This window comes from Larus michahellis, chromosome 3 (assembly GCF_964199755.1).
Source record: "Larus michahellis chromosome 3, bLarMic1.1, whole genome shotgun sequence".
Lineage (NCBI taxonomy): Eukaryota > Metazoa > Chordata > Aves > Charadriiformes > Laridae > Larus > Larus michahellis.
This window is the reverse complement of record NC_133898.1, coordinates 40,334,370-40,351,105: the sequence shown is the minus strand read 5'-3', so window position 1 is coordinate 40,351,105 and position 16,736 is coordinate 40,334,370. Positions and strand designations below refer to the sequence as shown.

Genomic DNA, 16,736 nt, shown 5'->3' with positions numbered 1-16,736 from the left:
AGAGGGCCGCACAACAGGTAACCTGTTAGGGAATGTGTGGATGGTGGTGATGTGCCGGTCAAATTTGGGGAGCTTGAGGAGCTGCGACCAAGAATTCCTGTTCAGCTGAGCGTAAGACGCAGTTTGAAAGTAAAAATGTTCTTGCTCGGTGAGCACTGTCACAAGAAGAATGAGGTGCATCTTTGATCCAGCTGTGAACAGCTGGAGGAGTAGAGGGGACGGTGTTTGAGCCCTGCTTCTCTCCTTTCAGAAAGACACTGAGCAGCAGTGCTCCTCACCTGTTCAAAGCAGTGCTCTCTCTGAGGCAATGCAGGATTCAGCCCTACCAGCCCTTTAGTTCAGTGGACGCCCTAAGGCCTTCACTGGATGAAAAATAATGGTAGGCTCCATCACATGAAGGTCTACTCTAATGTGCAGAATTAATGATAGTAGCTAGTATCCAGATAAATCCAAAGCGAATAACTTTATTCATCATTTATAATGTAAGAGAAGGTAATTCCAAGCAGACAGCAACCTTACTTAACAGTCACAATGATTTCTAGGAAAGAAGTATAGCAATAATTTCTCCTCTTCAAACTGCAGAGGAATTTAGAAGGCAGAAGGTACTAATCCTAGTATCCTCGCAGGTTCCCAGTTTCAGTTAAGTTCTTCCTCCTGAAAAACACCCTGTGACATCTTTAATGACCACAGATGGTCAGGGTCTTGGGTTTTAGGTCTTTGAGTGAAGATAAAAATAATACATTCCTAGCACTTGTAATACACTTACAAAAATAAACCACATTCTGCCACAAGTGGCTCTGCTTCATTACAGGCTGATGGGCAGCTGAGTCAAAGAGACTTACTCACGCAGTGACTCTAATTTGTAAGGCCAGCAAACCACAAATGAGAGCTACAAATGAAAGGGCCAGTACAGAAAGCGTGCAGGCATTCTAATTACTTCGCCTACCTGAGTAAGATTATTCATATGTGTAAACTTACAGGATTAAAGCCAGAAGGCTCAGTCCACAGATATTTACCGCTTACACATACATCCACTGTGAAATTCTCTTCTGTGCAGAGAGCTGGAATGAGATCTGTGGGGCACTTCTACACAACGGATGCAGCCATACTCTTGACCACTCCTCATAGGCACAGGGGTTCAGTTTCACACACGTTGTTGACTGATTGTTCTACACTGGCAGAATCTGTAAGAAAGTCAGAGAGATGGTGATATTTAAACTATGTCTTATTCTGTGGTATGACTGGGAGATTTGGGGAAGGAGATGGGAGCCAGTTGTCTGGCTGTTGTCTAACATAAGGTATTTCCTGTGAATTTAGCACTGAAACAATTCTTAAACTGTACGTGTGCTTACATTACATTTTTGTCTCTTGTCCTTTGTGTTTTCCTTCCCAATGTATAGAGGGACATTGCTGCATCTGTTTGCAAAATTGGCCCATCTGTTGTTTTTTTGCAGTCTTCATGAATGTCTGCCTATGATTGTCACACGGCTTGTCTGATGTTGAAATTCTTCCTTGCAGATGTTGATGAATGTGAGAATGGCACAGTATGTGGCAGTCACGGCTTCTGTGAAAATATGGATGGCTCCTACCGCTGCCTCTGTTACCAAGGGTATCAGGACTCACAGGATGGGCAAGGGTGTACGGGTGAGTTCTTAGACGCAAGTAGTCATTCCTGCAAGATTCTAGCGAGCAAAAAGCAGCATATAAGCAAAATGCATTTCTTCACAAAAACATTTTTGTTTTCCATCAGTTTTTGTTAAAGTTATACCAATTACTAGCAAAATAAGGTTGAGCTGTGCTTCACTCACTGAACTGTGCGCCAGATGGAAGTTTAACTGTGTATCCATTTAATGAGAACCTGTTATTGGGATGGAATGGAAACCAACAGCAAATAAGCCGAGCCACTCATTTTATCTCTTTTAAAAAACCCAAGAAAACCCACTATTTCTGCACATCAGGACCATTCACAAATATAAATCATAATAGATCGAATTTAATATGTTAGCCTATTTAAATGTCACATCTGTTTAGTCTCTTAGCTAAATAACCAGAACTCTGTACTACCCCCTGCAGGAAATAACGTCTGGCATGTGGTACCGCCAGTCTGAATTAGATGGCACACCTCCCTAGGCACCTCGTATTTGAACAGATTTTAACATTGGCTTCGAGCTCCAGGAAAGACACCTATCACCATGAAGAGATGTGAAATTTTTGTAAACGTGTAAATACTGCACATTTCTCTTGTGAGTAATAGGTTTCCAGATCTGTTGTTAATAGTGATGGTTGGACCTGAGAACCATCTGAGGCAGGAAAAGTTTCTAATATAAAATTAATACCAGATCAAGGAAAGGTATTCATTAAGCAATTTCTTCAAGCCAGACTCAGGATGAAACACATTTACCAGGAACAGAGACCTAAACGGAATACCAAACAGAGAGGAGGAGTTCGAAGTTTTATAGAAGTGCTTGTATGTGTTTTCTAATTTATTAAGTAGTTTTATTACAAAATTCTTTATGCCATTTAGCGCTTAGTTTGCAACGTACCAGTGTATATTTTTGCATACAGTGACTTTTCACAGATGAAAACAAATGAAGCAAAGAAAGAAAAAGAAAGCAAAAGCTGGTGTGAAACTAAGCTTTGTTTCAAGTTGCCAGTGAAGTGACTCTGCACCATAAAATAATGGCCTAGGTTTTTTTCGTGTATACACTGTATAATATAAAATACTCCTATAAATTTTGATGCTAGTTATCTACCAAAACAATTCTAGCAAAAGGTAAGTCTCTGGTTCCTCACCAGGCATCATTCCCCAAAGAAGACATATTTCTTATGATAGGAATCCAGCCAAAAGATGAAGAAAAATATAAGTACATTTTAAAAGTGCCATGGGATTTTGAGGAGAAAGAGAAATTCTCTTTTCATAGTGCAGTCTGAATCGCTCTGACGTACTCATTTTGCGCCTTGAATTCAGTGGAAGTTTGATTACAATAGGTATTTAAGAAAACAAATGAAATTAGTCTGAATCATAAATCCCAAGAAAAGGGTATAAAGAAAAGCAAGCATTTAAAAATGAGAAACAATCCCCAAAAAAACTGGGAGGGGGAGTGGGGGGAAAGCAAGCTGGTGTTCTGGTCTACAAGCAGCACCTAATCAGCACCAATAGTCTATAAACTATGCTGTGGCTTTCAGAGGCCTTTATTTCAAAGGACTGACTACTTGTTTATGAATCCACTTAGGTATTAGTGAGTTTTTAATCCTTCCCCAGAGATCACATCTGTAGTCTGGCAGACAATATTGGCACAGATACAGGAGATAAAAGAAGAAACTGTCAGTAATGGGTCTGAAATGATTTATATTTTGGCTTTTTTCCTCAGATGTGAATGAATGTGAAATGCTGAGTGGAGTATGTGGCGAAGCCCTCTGTGAAAATGTCGATGGTTCTTTCCTGTGCCTGTGCTCTGATGAAAACCAGGAGTATGATCCAATGACCGGACAGTGTCGCTTCCGTGCCTCACCAGGTAAAACGTCAGTGGATTTTTGCATGCTTGGCGTGATTTCCACTGCACGTGTAACTAATGGAATGGTAAAGTTGGTTTAACTGCTGGTGTTGCTTTAACTACAACAGGAAAATTTAAAACTTTGTCGTCTTGAAAGTGCGTGCATGAGAAGAGGCGTTTCCAGGACGGAACATGTTATCAGTGAAAATATAGCAGAAACACCTTCTATATTTTATATGTCAACAACCTTGGCAGTAATAATGAACAGTTACAGCAGTTAAGAGTAAACAATCTCTTGTTTGCAGTACTGTAACAATGAAATGTGATATGGAATCAAGTCTGGGGTCTGAGTGATTTTATTTTTTGTTCAAATTTTTGCAACCATCCATCAGTATGCTTGGACAATGTTTAAAGGAGCATATGATTAGTGAAGCTATGTAGGGAAAAAATCAGGAGGGCCAAAGCCCAGCTAGAACTAAACCTGGCTTCTGTTGTCAAGGACAACAAAAAAAGTTTCTATAAATATATTAGCAATAAGAAGAGGACTAAGGATTATCTCTGTCCTCTAGTAGATGGGGCCGGCAACATAGTGACCAAGGATGAGGAAAAGGCTGAGGTACTTAATGCAGTCTTTGCCTCAGTCTTCAGCAGTAGGACCAGCTGTTCCCTGAGTACCCAGACCCCTGAGCTAGAAGACAGGGATGGGGAGCAGAATGAAGCCCCTGCAATCCAAAGGGAGACGGTGAGGGACCTGCTTCAGCACCTGGAGGTGCACAAATCTATGGGCCCGGATGGGATCCACCCAAGGGTATTGAAAGAGCTGGCAGAAGTGCTCGCCAGGCCACTTTGTATCATCTATGAGCAGTCCTGGACAACCGGGGAGGTCCCAGCTGACTGGAGGTTAGCAAATGTGACACCCATCCACAAGAAGGGCCGGAAGGAGGATCCGGGGAACTACAGGCCAGTCAGTCTGACCTCGGTGCCTGGGAAGGTCATGGAAGAGATCCTCCTCAGTGCCATTACACGGCACATGCAGGAGAACAGGGTGATCAGGCCCAGGCAGCATGGGTTTGTGAAGGGCAGGTCATGCCTATCAAACCTAATATCCTTCTATGATAAGGTGACCCACTTAGTGGACGAGGGAAAAGCTGTGGATGTTATCTACTCGGATTTTTGCAAAGCTTTTGACACTGTTTCCCACAGTATTCTCCTGGAGAAACTGGCTGCTCATGGCCTGGACAGGTGTACTCTTTGCTGGGTAAAAAACTGGCTGGATGGCCGTGCCCAGAGAGTGGTGGTAAACGGAGTTAAATCCGGTTGGTGTCCGGTCACAAGTGGTGTCCCCCAGGGCTCGGTGCTGGGGCCGGTTCTCTTTAATATCTTTATCAATGATCTGGATGAAGGAATCGAATGCACCCTCAGTAAGTTCGCAGATGACACTAAGCTGGGCGGGCGTGTCGATCTGCTTGAGGGTAGGTTGGCTCTGCAGAGGGATCTGGACAGGCTGGACCGATGGGCTGAGACCAACGGTATGAGGTTCAACAAGGCCAAGTGCCGGGTCCTGCACTTGGATCACAACAACCCCATGCAGCGCTACAGGATTGGGGCAGAGTGGCTCGAAAGCAGCCCAGCAGAAAAGGACCTGGGGGTGTTGGTTGACAGCCGGCTGAATATGAGCCAGCAGTGTGCCCAGGTGGCCAAGAAGGCCAACAGCATCCTAGCCTGTATCAGGAATAGTGTGGTGAGCCGGACTAGGGAAGTGATCATCCCCCTGTACTCGGCACTGGTGAGGCCCCACCTCGAGTACTGCGTTCAGTTTTGGGCCCCTCGCTACAAGAGGGACATTGAGGTGTTGGAGCATGTCCAGAGAAGGGCTACAAAGCTGGTGAGGGGTCTGGAGGACAAACCTTATGAAGAACGACTGAGGGAGCTGGGGTTGTTTAGCCTGGAGAAGAGGAGGCTGAGGGGAGACCTTATCACGCTCTACAACTACCTGAAAGGAGGTTGTAGAGAGATGGGGGCTGACCTCTTCTCCCTGGTGACAAGTGATAGGACAAGGGGAAACGGGTCCAAGTTACGTCAGGGGAGGTTTAGATTAGATATTAGGAGACATTTTTTCACTGAAAGGGTTATTAAACATTGGAATAGGCTGCCCAGGGAGGTGGTGGATTCACCATCCCTGGAGGTGTTTAAAAAAGGGTAGATGGGGCACTTGGGGACATGGTTTAGAAGTGTCTTTTGTCAGGGTAGGCTAAAGGTTGGACTTGATGATCTTAAAGGTCCCTTCCAACCTCAGCGATTCTATGATTAAAACCAGAATTTGTATATAGCGGTACCCTCTTAGCATTATCTAGTACTAGCGTAAGTCCTCAGAAAAGGTAGCTGGGAAAGCAAAAAGCCAAAACAGTGAATTGTCAGTCTCTTTGAGAGCCTTTTTGAGTGCCCTTACCTGTTTTACTGCGCCTTTTGTCCTGTTTTTCCTAGTAGTCCATTGTACTGGATTTGTGAGCTTTTGTTACTAACTGGTTTGGGTGTTGCAAGTACTACTGGAAATACACTCATTAAAACTGAGTTTAGAACTCTTAAAAGTTGCCTCCAGATTTCTACACAGATCCGGTCTGGAGAAAGCAACAAGCCCACAATAAGGAGCAACAGAGTACAAGAAATGAAGGGATTTACTCGCAAAGCTTTTTTTCCCCTCCAGAATGCAAACCTTCATATTTTTCTTACTTTGTTCTTACAGTGCAGGCTGATCCAGCTTCCGGAAAGCTTTAGAATAACTGGCTCTAGTGCCAGGATGCAGACACTACAGCTTACAAGGCTGTGGCTATTTTCTCCTATCACTCATGGTCTTTCAGACTTGTAAACAAGGTTGAAATATCTGTGACCTAATTGCAACAAGTATTTAGATCACTGAATGTAGCACTCAGCAGCACTCAAGAAGTTGCCTGTGAAATATCATTAACAGCTGACCGACAAACTGAGACCTTTGCAAAATCTTCTGAGAGAGATTCAGGCTTACAAGAGCTTGTTTTATGAAGGAGGAATGGAAAAAAGTAAGATGGTGGAGGCAGGAGAGCAATGCCCAGTGGTACTGCCTCCATGCCTGGTTGCAAGGGAAAATACTGCATCACCTTTCCACCATGAAGCAAATTAGCTTAAATATACCTGATGATGATAACTGAAGGAGCAGCATTAAAAATTCTTCCATGTATTTATGGAAGATGAATGTTTGAATTATCAAGATTTGCAGGAGATGTGAATGCCGTCTTCGTTTTGGTACTGTGAGGAGGTAGTACTTGGGAGAATTCATCTACTTTTCGAAACAAAACCAAGCTAAGGAAATTAGCAGAGGACCTGAGCCCATGTAAAAAGAAGTCCAAGGAGCATTCAAGGACATGCCCAAACATTACTGTGGGGAAGGAGGGGATGAAAAACCCACTGTGGCTGATTGTACAGTCAACAGATGAATACTCTACTCACAGAACTAACTGTGTTTTGTTCTCATCAGTGAACATAGCTTTACTGTGATCAGTTTGGAAAGAAGCCGTTCCTCCCTCCCATCCAGCTTTCATCAGCCCCTAAAAAAACACATGCTTCACCTTTGTCTCCTCTCTGATAAGGTCATCAAGGAAGATGGTGTCACACAGGAGACGAGAAGATATGTGAATCGGGACCACGTGAAATGTACTTTACGTCATCTGCTCTTGAAATAGAATAAGGAAAAGTGGCATTACTAGGAACAGAGGTCTTACTTTTTATTCTCTTATGTTTCTTCCAAAGTAAAAGGAGGAAATTATTGTTGTTCTTCTTTAAAAGGATTCTTGCTTTCCTTGCTGCTTTTTTTTTTCCTCTTACCAGTTGGCTTCTGTTTCTCAAAACCCCAGAGACTGACCAGCCAAGTGGTGACACTGCCCCATGTACCTCTGGATTTGACATTTCAGGATCTGAGAATGGACACTTCATTCTTCTACACCTGCTTGCTTTGCTTGTTCCTATTCTGTTCAGGGAACCAGTGGGTGGCCCTTGTGCAGCTGTCAACTGAAGAGGGAACAAAACCGGTCTTTTCTTCCCCATTTGTAAGTGGCATAAGCCCCACATATTCACTGCGGGATGAGCAGTAACAGCTACGTTGGTTTGCCCAGCGATGAGTACTTCAGCCTCCCCCCTAGACCAGCTGCAGCGTCAGCATATAGGAATAGCATGCTATCCCCTGCAAAGAGCGATGGAATAGCCACACATCCTCTGCTTTGACAAGCCCCATAATCAAGTCAGGCACGGTGTTTTGAGAGCTCCTACAGTGCATGTGGACATCATCTGTCAGCATTAGCTTGCGTCATGCCTATTTTCAGAAAGGAAGAATTTAATCTGCATTATCCTGTTGCAGATATCTATAGTTCAGTGTGGTTTATTCAGCTTTTCCTTATTTCTTATTTTGTATTTTTGTGCATAAAGAAACGTTCATCCACCTCATATCAACTGGAAGATTGTTCAAATGTTACTTTAATTTGGGAACTTGTTTGCCTGTGGTTAAAGGCTGTTAGCCTTGTGGAATGCTGTGTTCACACTTTCCTTTACTTGCCATTAGGGGTCTCGAGACTTCCTTGTATTTAGCTTTCACTTGGTGGAAATTCATCTATTGCTAGCTGTGTCCTGAAACAATCCTCTCGGTGTATGTATCAGGAATTCTAACCCATATTGTCACATTCTAGTAACAAAACCCAAAAAAAGTAATTGTTCAAGGTTTGATTGTCTTATTCCCCTCCTCTCTGCTCTGCCATTCACAAAACATAGCAAATGCTTCAGAAGGAAGAAAAGATAGAGGAAAGAACTCTCTCTTGTATTAGATGAAACTTTGCTGTTATACATCTTTGTACCTAAGAGAGAAAAAAAAGCCTAGTTTGGGTTAAAGTCTTCTCATTTATTCTCTTAACAAGATACATAAAGCCTTTTATGATGAATTTCTAACAGGTAACAAGTTGAATGAAGTTTGAGTGATAATCCTTATTAACAGGGTTTTGTTTCTGCATCGGAAAAATGCATGTTCTAGTGTGCATATAAATTACTGATATATACTTATGTATTACTAATGTATCTCATTGCATTGAATCCAGAAGCTATAAAGGATAGTATATATTTGAGGATTATAATAGGTATGTTTTAAAATGAGGATTGCAAACCAAGTGTGTGTGTAAACATAAGCATATCAGCAGGAATGTGGCTTACATACACAAAGGTCAGTAGGATCAGTTTTGGTTACAGCTCAGCCAATAAAAAGAATTCCAGTGAGAGAACTCCACTAAGGTGCCAAGGCCCACTTAGGTACCTACAGCTAATTTAGACATTGCTTTCTCCTGGTTACATTTATTTATGACAAGATATTTAACAGTATTTACTAGGATTTACAAGTAAAAAATAACAGTTTTGGTGGCCAAACATGTCCAAGGTCAGGTTGGACAGGGCTCTGAGCAACCTGATCTAGTTGAAGATGTCCCTGTTCGTTGCAGGGAGGTTGGACTAGATGCACTTTAAAGGTCCCTTCCAACCCAAACCATTCTGTGATTCCATGAAACATGAATCCCTGCTAGACTGACTTGTATTAAAATAAAATTACACCCCCTCCCAATATAACTAACCAATACCACAAAAAAATTGAGGCTGCCAAGCGACAGTTTACAAATCTGAAATAAAAGCTTTCTCAAGGCTGGAGATTTGGTGCCTGAGGACAAATTCTAAATTTTCTGAACTTTAAGGGTTTCCTAAACATTAAGACTTTAAAGAAAACTCTTCATATTTGTGTTATTTTTTTAATGGCAATATATGTGTTGTTTTCTAAGGCAAATAACAATCTGAATTTCAGTCATCTTGCACTAATCCCTGAATTGTACATATACACATATAGGCGTATACACGGCACACACATACACATTAGGTGCTGTAGCTTGCCACATGTGGAGCCAATTGAGAAATCTAAACAAGCACACCCTGACAATAGGCACATACCAATCTATTTGTACTGTCTTTTTGAAAATCAGATTCTGAGCGTGTGTGTCACTCAAGCTGTTGGCTCAGAGTCACCAGGGTCTTTGCTGAGGTTTTAGAAGTCACGAACTTGTACTGATGATTTTTCAGTTTAGCAACCACCTTACTGCTTCCACCCGTGAATAAGAGGCAGTGATACAGGGCTGCAAGTATTTACATTCCCATCAGCTCGATACGTCGGGGTTTTTCTTCAGTTCTCATATGTTAACAGGCCATTTAGGCAAATATTTAAGTGTATGCTGAAGTCTAAGCACATGCTAATATCCTGATTACACACTGAATCCTATAACGCTAAAGCACATTTTTGCATCAAAGACATGCCGAAGCATATTGTTGGATCAAGGTTATGCTAAGATATATACAGCTATTTCTAATAAATACTTCGGAGTTCAATCCAACAGCAACTACACAGGATCTTTTACAGGCTGTTAATAGAACAGTCTTATCGAGAACCTTGAAAAAATTATGTTGCTTTAGCAGAGTGCCTTAGGTAGAGAGATATTTTACATTTTCTAACAACAAAAAACCTGAAACGATATGAAAAAAATAAGTATCTATTTCCTATCATATTTTGTCAAGATACCTAGTGAAACCACTTTCAAAAACAATCTGTTTACTATATAGTTAATAATGCATGAGAAAGAAATTACAAGCTTGTAGACACAGACTGGTCTTGGTTTAAAAAAAGAAAAAAGATTTGTGTCTCATTTGCTTTCCAAACATTCATGACGCCTGCTTGACTAACCCTCAGTCACAGCTGTGTAAACAACAGACTTTTAAGCTGCTGAACAGATAATGGGAGGAGAGACCAACACATCATATGTAAAATGGGAATAAACAATGACAAGATGAGATTGTCTCCCCTTCCTCCCGGAGCAGCTTCTAGTGTCCTTTCTCTGGTAAACAGCACGAAAACTGCCATGCTTTTTCTCCTGTTGAAGACTTGGCCTTGATTCAGTTAGACAGATGGCAAATGGCCAAGGAAAATGTATAATTTGATGGCTGAAGTACTGCTCTCTCACCTTGGAATAACAGATTTAGTTCAGTTGCGTTTCTGTGACACATGATAGTCTTAGCGTAGTTCCTATTGGATAGTAGCTGATACCGCAAAACCACCGCACTTCATGAAATTCAGCACATTATGGAAAATTGGAATTATCTGATGGGGGGAAACCACAGGCTACACTACCAAAGATGAAATAAGCGCTCAGCTGGGTGTTCCCTTTATATTGGTGAAACAGCAAAGGCAAGTTTGCCTTGTAGGTGGCAACATTGTACTAAATTTGAATAGAGGTGTCTGCCAGCCCCTCAACCTCCCAAAGCAGAAATAGGTACTTTCCTGAGGAAAATATAAATAAGTCCAACTGTCTGATTGGAATCAGAAGCCAAAAGAACTATTAGACACGTTCATACTATTAAAGTGCAATGAGAGGCAATCCATACTTGCATTTTTAAACCTGCTTTTCTCAAAACGGGCCTAGTATTTGCACGCTCAGTACAGCTGCCTTGCCCCCATCTGCTGGGGGAATGTGGGTGGGGAGGGATAACAGGCTTGAGGGGTAACCAAGAGCTGGAGTTCATCTAATTCCTTCAGCATTTGTTGGACAATTGCTATCTTCAAGCTCCCGCCTCACAGCCCTTTATATTTTAAGTGGATGGGACTAGAAGAAGATCCATCCCATAATGCATAAAGAGGCTGAGCGTGACCTCCAAGAGCCAACCAGGAGATGCGGACAGATGAGGTGGTCAAGTGAACTTGGCTCTTGCAGATACACCAATACTTTTAAGTGGGACAGCCTTAAGCTTTTTCTTGAAAAGAATGGCAAGGCAAACAAACTCTTACACCCCACAATTCTTTGGGTCTTACTAATCTTCTAGCATTTTGAAATGCACTGTTGCTCAGGTATAAAACAGGGTTTTGATTCCTGCCTGGATACATGCGTTACTTAAGAAATGTCTCAAGCTCGGCATATTGTGTGAGGGCCTGAGTAGAAATGAATGTAATCTCAAACAATGGAAAATCAGCCAACGTGCAATAATTTTTAGTAGGTTTTTGTGAATTAAACATTTGTTAGGTGCTAAACATAAAGAATTTCCCAAAATGAAAAGGAAATAAACTAGTGGCCTCAAGATTTATCTGTCTTAAGTTCCTGAACAAAATTTTGGTTTTGATTAATAAATATGAGCATTTGTAATTTTAGAACTTGGTTACCTCATGGATGGCCTGTGAAAAGTTTTTCATATTGATTGAGTGTGAATCATAATTTTATGTGATAGTTCCCACTTCTGAGCTCTTGATGAGAATTTCTGTGGAAGTGCAAGGTTAGACAAAGTTCTGCAAACACAGAAGCTTTAACTAGATATTTCTTTTCAAGCTTGCTTCTTGGTGTACTTGTTTTAGAAAGGTCTTTGACTATTAATAGGGTTTTTTATTGGATCTATGGGAGAGACTGTTTTGCTTCCAGTCCTTATAAATATTGTGAGAGGACCCGCTCAGCTGCTAAAGGCAGAAAATCCGACTTCTCAGCTGGATGCCTGTTTTAAAGTAAAGCACAGAATCAGTCAACTTGACATCAGCATTATATTCCTCTGCTTACTATGGAGTCAGTTACTTTTGCAAAAATCATAAAGGGCCTTGTTTTCATGTGTGGAACGTGCTTTTTTCCTAGTGAAATTAAAAGGGTCTGCAAATGTTCATTCTTCTGAAAATCAGGCCTTTTCAGTTTGTACCTTATCTCCTTTATCACTAAAAGGAAGATGTGATGTTTGCTCACCTCCATTAAAAGCTTCCAGATTCACACATGAAAAGCACTGTGTCTGTAGTTGGGCATGGCAGTTAGATAAGCATGAGAGCAGGTAGTTCATGCATTGCTTAAAAATGAAAGAAGTGCAAACGTGAAGAATCCCTTTGTGGCCAAATTGGAGAACAGGTCTGAAAAAGTCAAAGGAAGGTTATAAACTTTCATCATTCTTCCTATGAACAAAGAAGTTAAACCGAAATTTGTATTTAACCATTTTCTTTCCTGCCTGACGATGCTGCCCTTCACTCTGGTGAAATTGAGGTACTGTGACTCTCCTGATTCTCGTGTAGAACTGATTCATTTCACCTGTCATCTTAGGTGATTTGTGTTTTCTTTTCACCTTTAGAATTACCAATAGAGGCTGATCAACATGAAGATGGAAAGAAGGAGTGCTACTACAATCTGAACGATGCTAATTTCTGTGACAATGTGCTCACGTCCAATGTAACCAAACAAGAATGCTGCTGTACCTTGGGTGCTGGCTGGGGTGATAACTGTGAAATCTTCCCATGCCCTGTCTTTGGAACTGGTAAGAGGAGGCCTTCTGTCCCTTTGCAAACTTTTGAAGCGTTGTGCTTACGTTAACAGTAGGCGTTCAGAGAAGGCTGGCCCATTAAATCCCATATTCTGTAGTATTTAGTCATGACTTATCCAGGGGAGAGTTCCATGGAGTAAAAGTTACTAGGAATAATTCATACCTGGTGCAAATCCATTGGCTACACTGCAGTTACCCTAGGGATAAAAACAGCCTGTTACTGAACAGCATTACCTCCAACTGATTTTAAACAAAGACGGATTCTCACAGAAGCTCTTCCCAGATGTTAGATTTTTCCCACAAGCTGGAAAAAAAGATAAGCATTACAGTGGGTTTTGAGTCTGCGGGTATTCTTTGTAATGTTGTTTCTACAGCACTATGAATTACTGATAGATACTATGACATCAGTTTTACATTTTGCTACTTACTGAACAATTCAGTTAATCATGTTGTCTGCAGACCATTGTTTAACCTCTAAATATTAAATTAGAAAAACACAGCCATATGATATTTGTCACAAATACTGAAAACGGTACTTGAAACATAAACAGTGATGGCTGAAATTCAGAATCCAGCTGGAAAAAATCATGTAAGAGAGAACATGTGTAAATTTTCTGAGATCAAACACTAAAGATTACTTTTCACACAAATGTATCATCATGTTTAATTCCTGTTTTAACTATACTTTAGAATCAATGAAACCGAAGTGAAACACGTTACAAAAAGAGCCTCTCTGCTTGGATAGGTTTATTTGATTCTGTATAGTCTCCAAGACACTTTAAATAATTTCCCTCTGTAATCCACACCATGTTCTTCTGTTGCAGACAATTAGGGTTTTTTCCTGTATAAGGTCTGAAGAATGTGGGCAGGGGTTTGCATCTCAATTGGGGTATGTCTAGATTGCAGCTTGTAGTGTAGCTCAGAGAGGCCCATGCTAGCTTTAATTAAGATAACTTGGCTACTGGTACTGTTATAACTGCAGTGCACCATGAAACCCAGCAAGGACTGCATTCTCCTGCCAAGGAGCAAGAGAAATGAGTTTGCACGGAGCTCTGTGATGCTGTGGGTACCCGAGCTAGGTTTTTTTTAAAGTTAGCTCTGCAAACTGAGAGCAGGGGAAAGTCGGGCTGTAGTGTTAGCATCCCCCATTTAGCTCAAGCTGTGCATGATTGCCTGATAGACGTGAATAAGGCAAAACGTCGCCTCGGATTTCTCAAAATACTCTGAAACACATCTGTAACACATACGTATGTGAGTAACTTTTTCTTAACATAATTTTTTGTTTTCTGTCTCTCCTAGCTGAATTTACTGATTTGTGTCCTGAAGGAAAAGGTTTCATTCCCTCTGGAGAATCATCTTACGGGCTTCTTGCTCAGAATTACAAAGGTCAGTACTGACTTGTATTAAGTTTAATTATTCCAGAAGTTCTGGTAGTTGATTGACTAGAAATGTGAGCCAGCAACGTAAACATACTAATTCAAATTTTATTAGGTGACAAAAGCAGCTTGTGATATGAAACATTACTGAAAATCATCATTTGACAGATTGTTAAGAATGTCAGTTATACAGTCTCTGTAATATTCTGGTTTAATTTACGCAAAGTGTTAGATATTGTGAGAGTAGGTGCTGAGACCACAAACCTCAAATAATCATTTACATATGAAATGCGAAGCCACCTTAAATTTGTAAATAAATGTATAGGGAGTTGGGAGAGAGAAGAAAAGTTCTGTTAGACATTAGACCTACAAGTGAGAATGAATATAAAAACTGAAGAGAAGTTCAGCAAGGATATTTTCATTACAGAACTTCATGAAGTAATTATTGAATAAAAGATTGTAGAGAAATATGTGTGCCAGAAGGAGTTTGTGGGTGTGGGCGGGAGGGAGTTGGCATCACTAATAAGGAAAAGTGAGATCAGCAAAATTCCTTTTCAAGTTTGAGAAGTAGCCATCAATATTAATAATTTGTGAGATTAATTTTCCTTGGCATAAACACACTGCATTTGTGTTAGTTAAAATGAAGTCAACGCGTTATCTTTTGGGTTACATAGCAGCTACAACATCTTTAGAAAAGCGTGCATTTTATCTATTTTTTTAGTGGAATTCTTGTTTTACAAATCAAGAACTAAATGTAGAAAGTACTCTGTGTTCATATCACATGAAAATGCAGTAAAATTTACTATTTTTTAAAGACCTTAATAGAGGCATAGTATCACATGGTTGATAGATGAGCATTTGTCACAGTTGCTTCTAGCTAAACCACTAATCTGTCAGACCTAATTCTGAGAGATGACAAAAATTGGTGTGATTTGAAATATCTCTGGGTTTTTTCCTAACAATTGTTACGTGTACTGTTTCAAACTCTCCATCCTCACTGAGTAGGACACTACTTGGTCGGTTTTCCTGTCGAGTTAGTGAGTACACCGTGGCCGAGTTTAGTCCTCTGTCCTACTCATATTTTTTTGTGTTATCCTCATCAGGTGTTTCTTTGCACCTGGAAAGTAATGGCACGTGGGAAGGATACTAAAGGTTATAAAGCACTAATACCCAAATCAATTCAAACTAATGTGGGCATTTAAATGGGGTAACTCGCGTAAGACCTCCACTCTCTGGAGGTGCTGCTTTGTCCACCAACTTGGAGTAGAGAACAAAGTGCCATGGGATGAATCCAGACCTGAGAGTAGCAGGGACCTTGGACAGACTGACAATTTACATCAGGACAAGCCAGAACGCTGTCACAGAGCTCATCTGAAAGGAGACCTGATAATCTCTGAGAGTATTTTTGTTCAGGGATTGTTTAAGTGTGTTGTTTATCTTTCCAGATCTAGGATTTATGTGTATCTTCACAATGTAGATTTGGGACATGCTGTGTGTACAGTACGTCCAAATGTGTCTCAGAGAAAATCTGCATTGTTTTTGTCGTGCTACCTCAGAGTTGATAATACCTCTAGCTGCCATAAATATCGAAGCATGGAAATAACTCATCTGGAAATACCTTTCACAAATCCTTGCCATAATAACACTTTTTCTCTTTTCAGTAAATTTATTTTGTAATAACCTTAGGAATAGCACAAAGGACAAACAATAAACAGATAAGTACTTTTAGTAATGTGATCTTTCTCTGTTACATTAACTTATATGTTCCCGTTGCTTTTGTCCACAAGCTTCTGCTTGTAGGAGGAACTCCTATTTTCTTGATTGGAATTATCTGTCAGAAGTAAATATACTCAGCTTGCCTTCCTTGACTCTGCTCCCAGGCTCTCCCATTTTTTGCCAGACACAAATCCATGTTCCACAGGAAAAGGACAGACGTGTACATGACATTTCTTATTAATCTTTGCGTTTTTCTTGCTGCTAAACAGTCAAAATATTTAATGTTTGAAAACATTTAGTGCATGGAAGAGTGGCTGCAAAAATAAATAGCTTTATAGCACTTTCAGTTATTCTGGAAAAAGTAAGCATTTGAATAGTTCACTTTTAAAACTGCTGTACAGCTGGAAATGACAGCTTTGGGCTAAAATCTGTGTTGCCCCAGAGCAAATGGGGAATAAATCAATAGAAGACAGTGGATTAAGACAATTAGTATTGAGAGGAGAATCACCTACTTTCACGTTGTGCTTTTTATTGCCATTTTTAATACCAGCCTAGCTTTAACAGACCATTCTAGGTAGGTCTAGCAAATGAAAAGTAGGTTGGAAAAAAGGAAGTGAATGGAATTCCAACAGTAACAAAAACGTAAATACAAGACTGGGAAAAATTGTGTACAACTATGAAAAGCTATGTATGAGTTGGCATATATTTTCCATGAAACCTCCCTGAAAATGTTTAGCCTCATTTGAAAGTGCGGTGGATCCTCTTTGTCTGC

At 40.6% G+C, this 16,736-nt stretch overlaps 1 protein-coding gene across 17 annotated transcripts in view; it reads left to right on the top strand.

Moving 5' to 3' along the window:
• The window catches only part of LTBP1 (latent transforming growth factor beta binding protein 1), a 203,607-nt gene that overhangs the window by 164,389 nt on the left and 22,482 nt on the right, over positions 1–16,736 (top strand). For all 17 annotated transcript variants that reach the window (XM_074579857.1, XM_074579856.1, XM_074579855.1 and 14 more), the window contains 4 exons: positions 1,519–1,644; positions 3,372–3,515; positions 12,684–12,866; positions 14,172–14,258. In XM_074579857.1, coding sequence (XP_074435958.1) covers positions 1,519–1,644; positions 3,372–3,515; positions 12,684–12,866; positions 14,172–14,258 — 540 coding nt within the window. The remainder of the gene's footprint in view (positions 1–1,518; positions 1,645–3,371; positions 3,516–12,683; positions 12,867–14,171; positions 14,259–16,736) is intronic.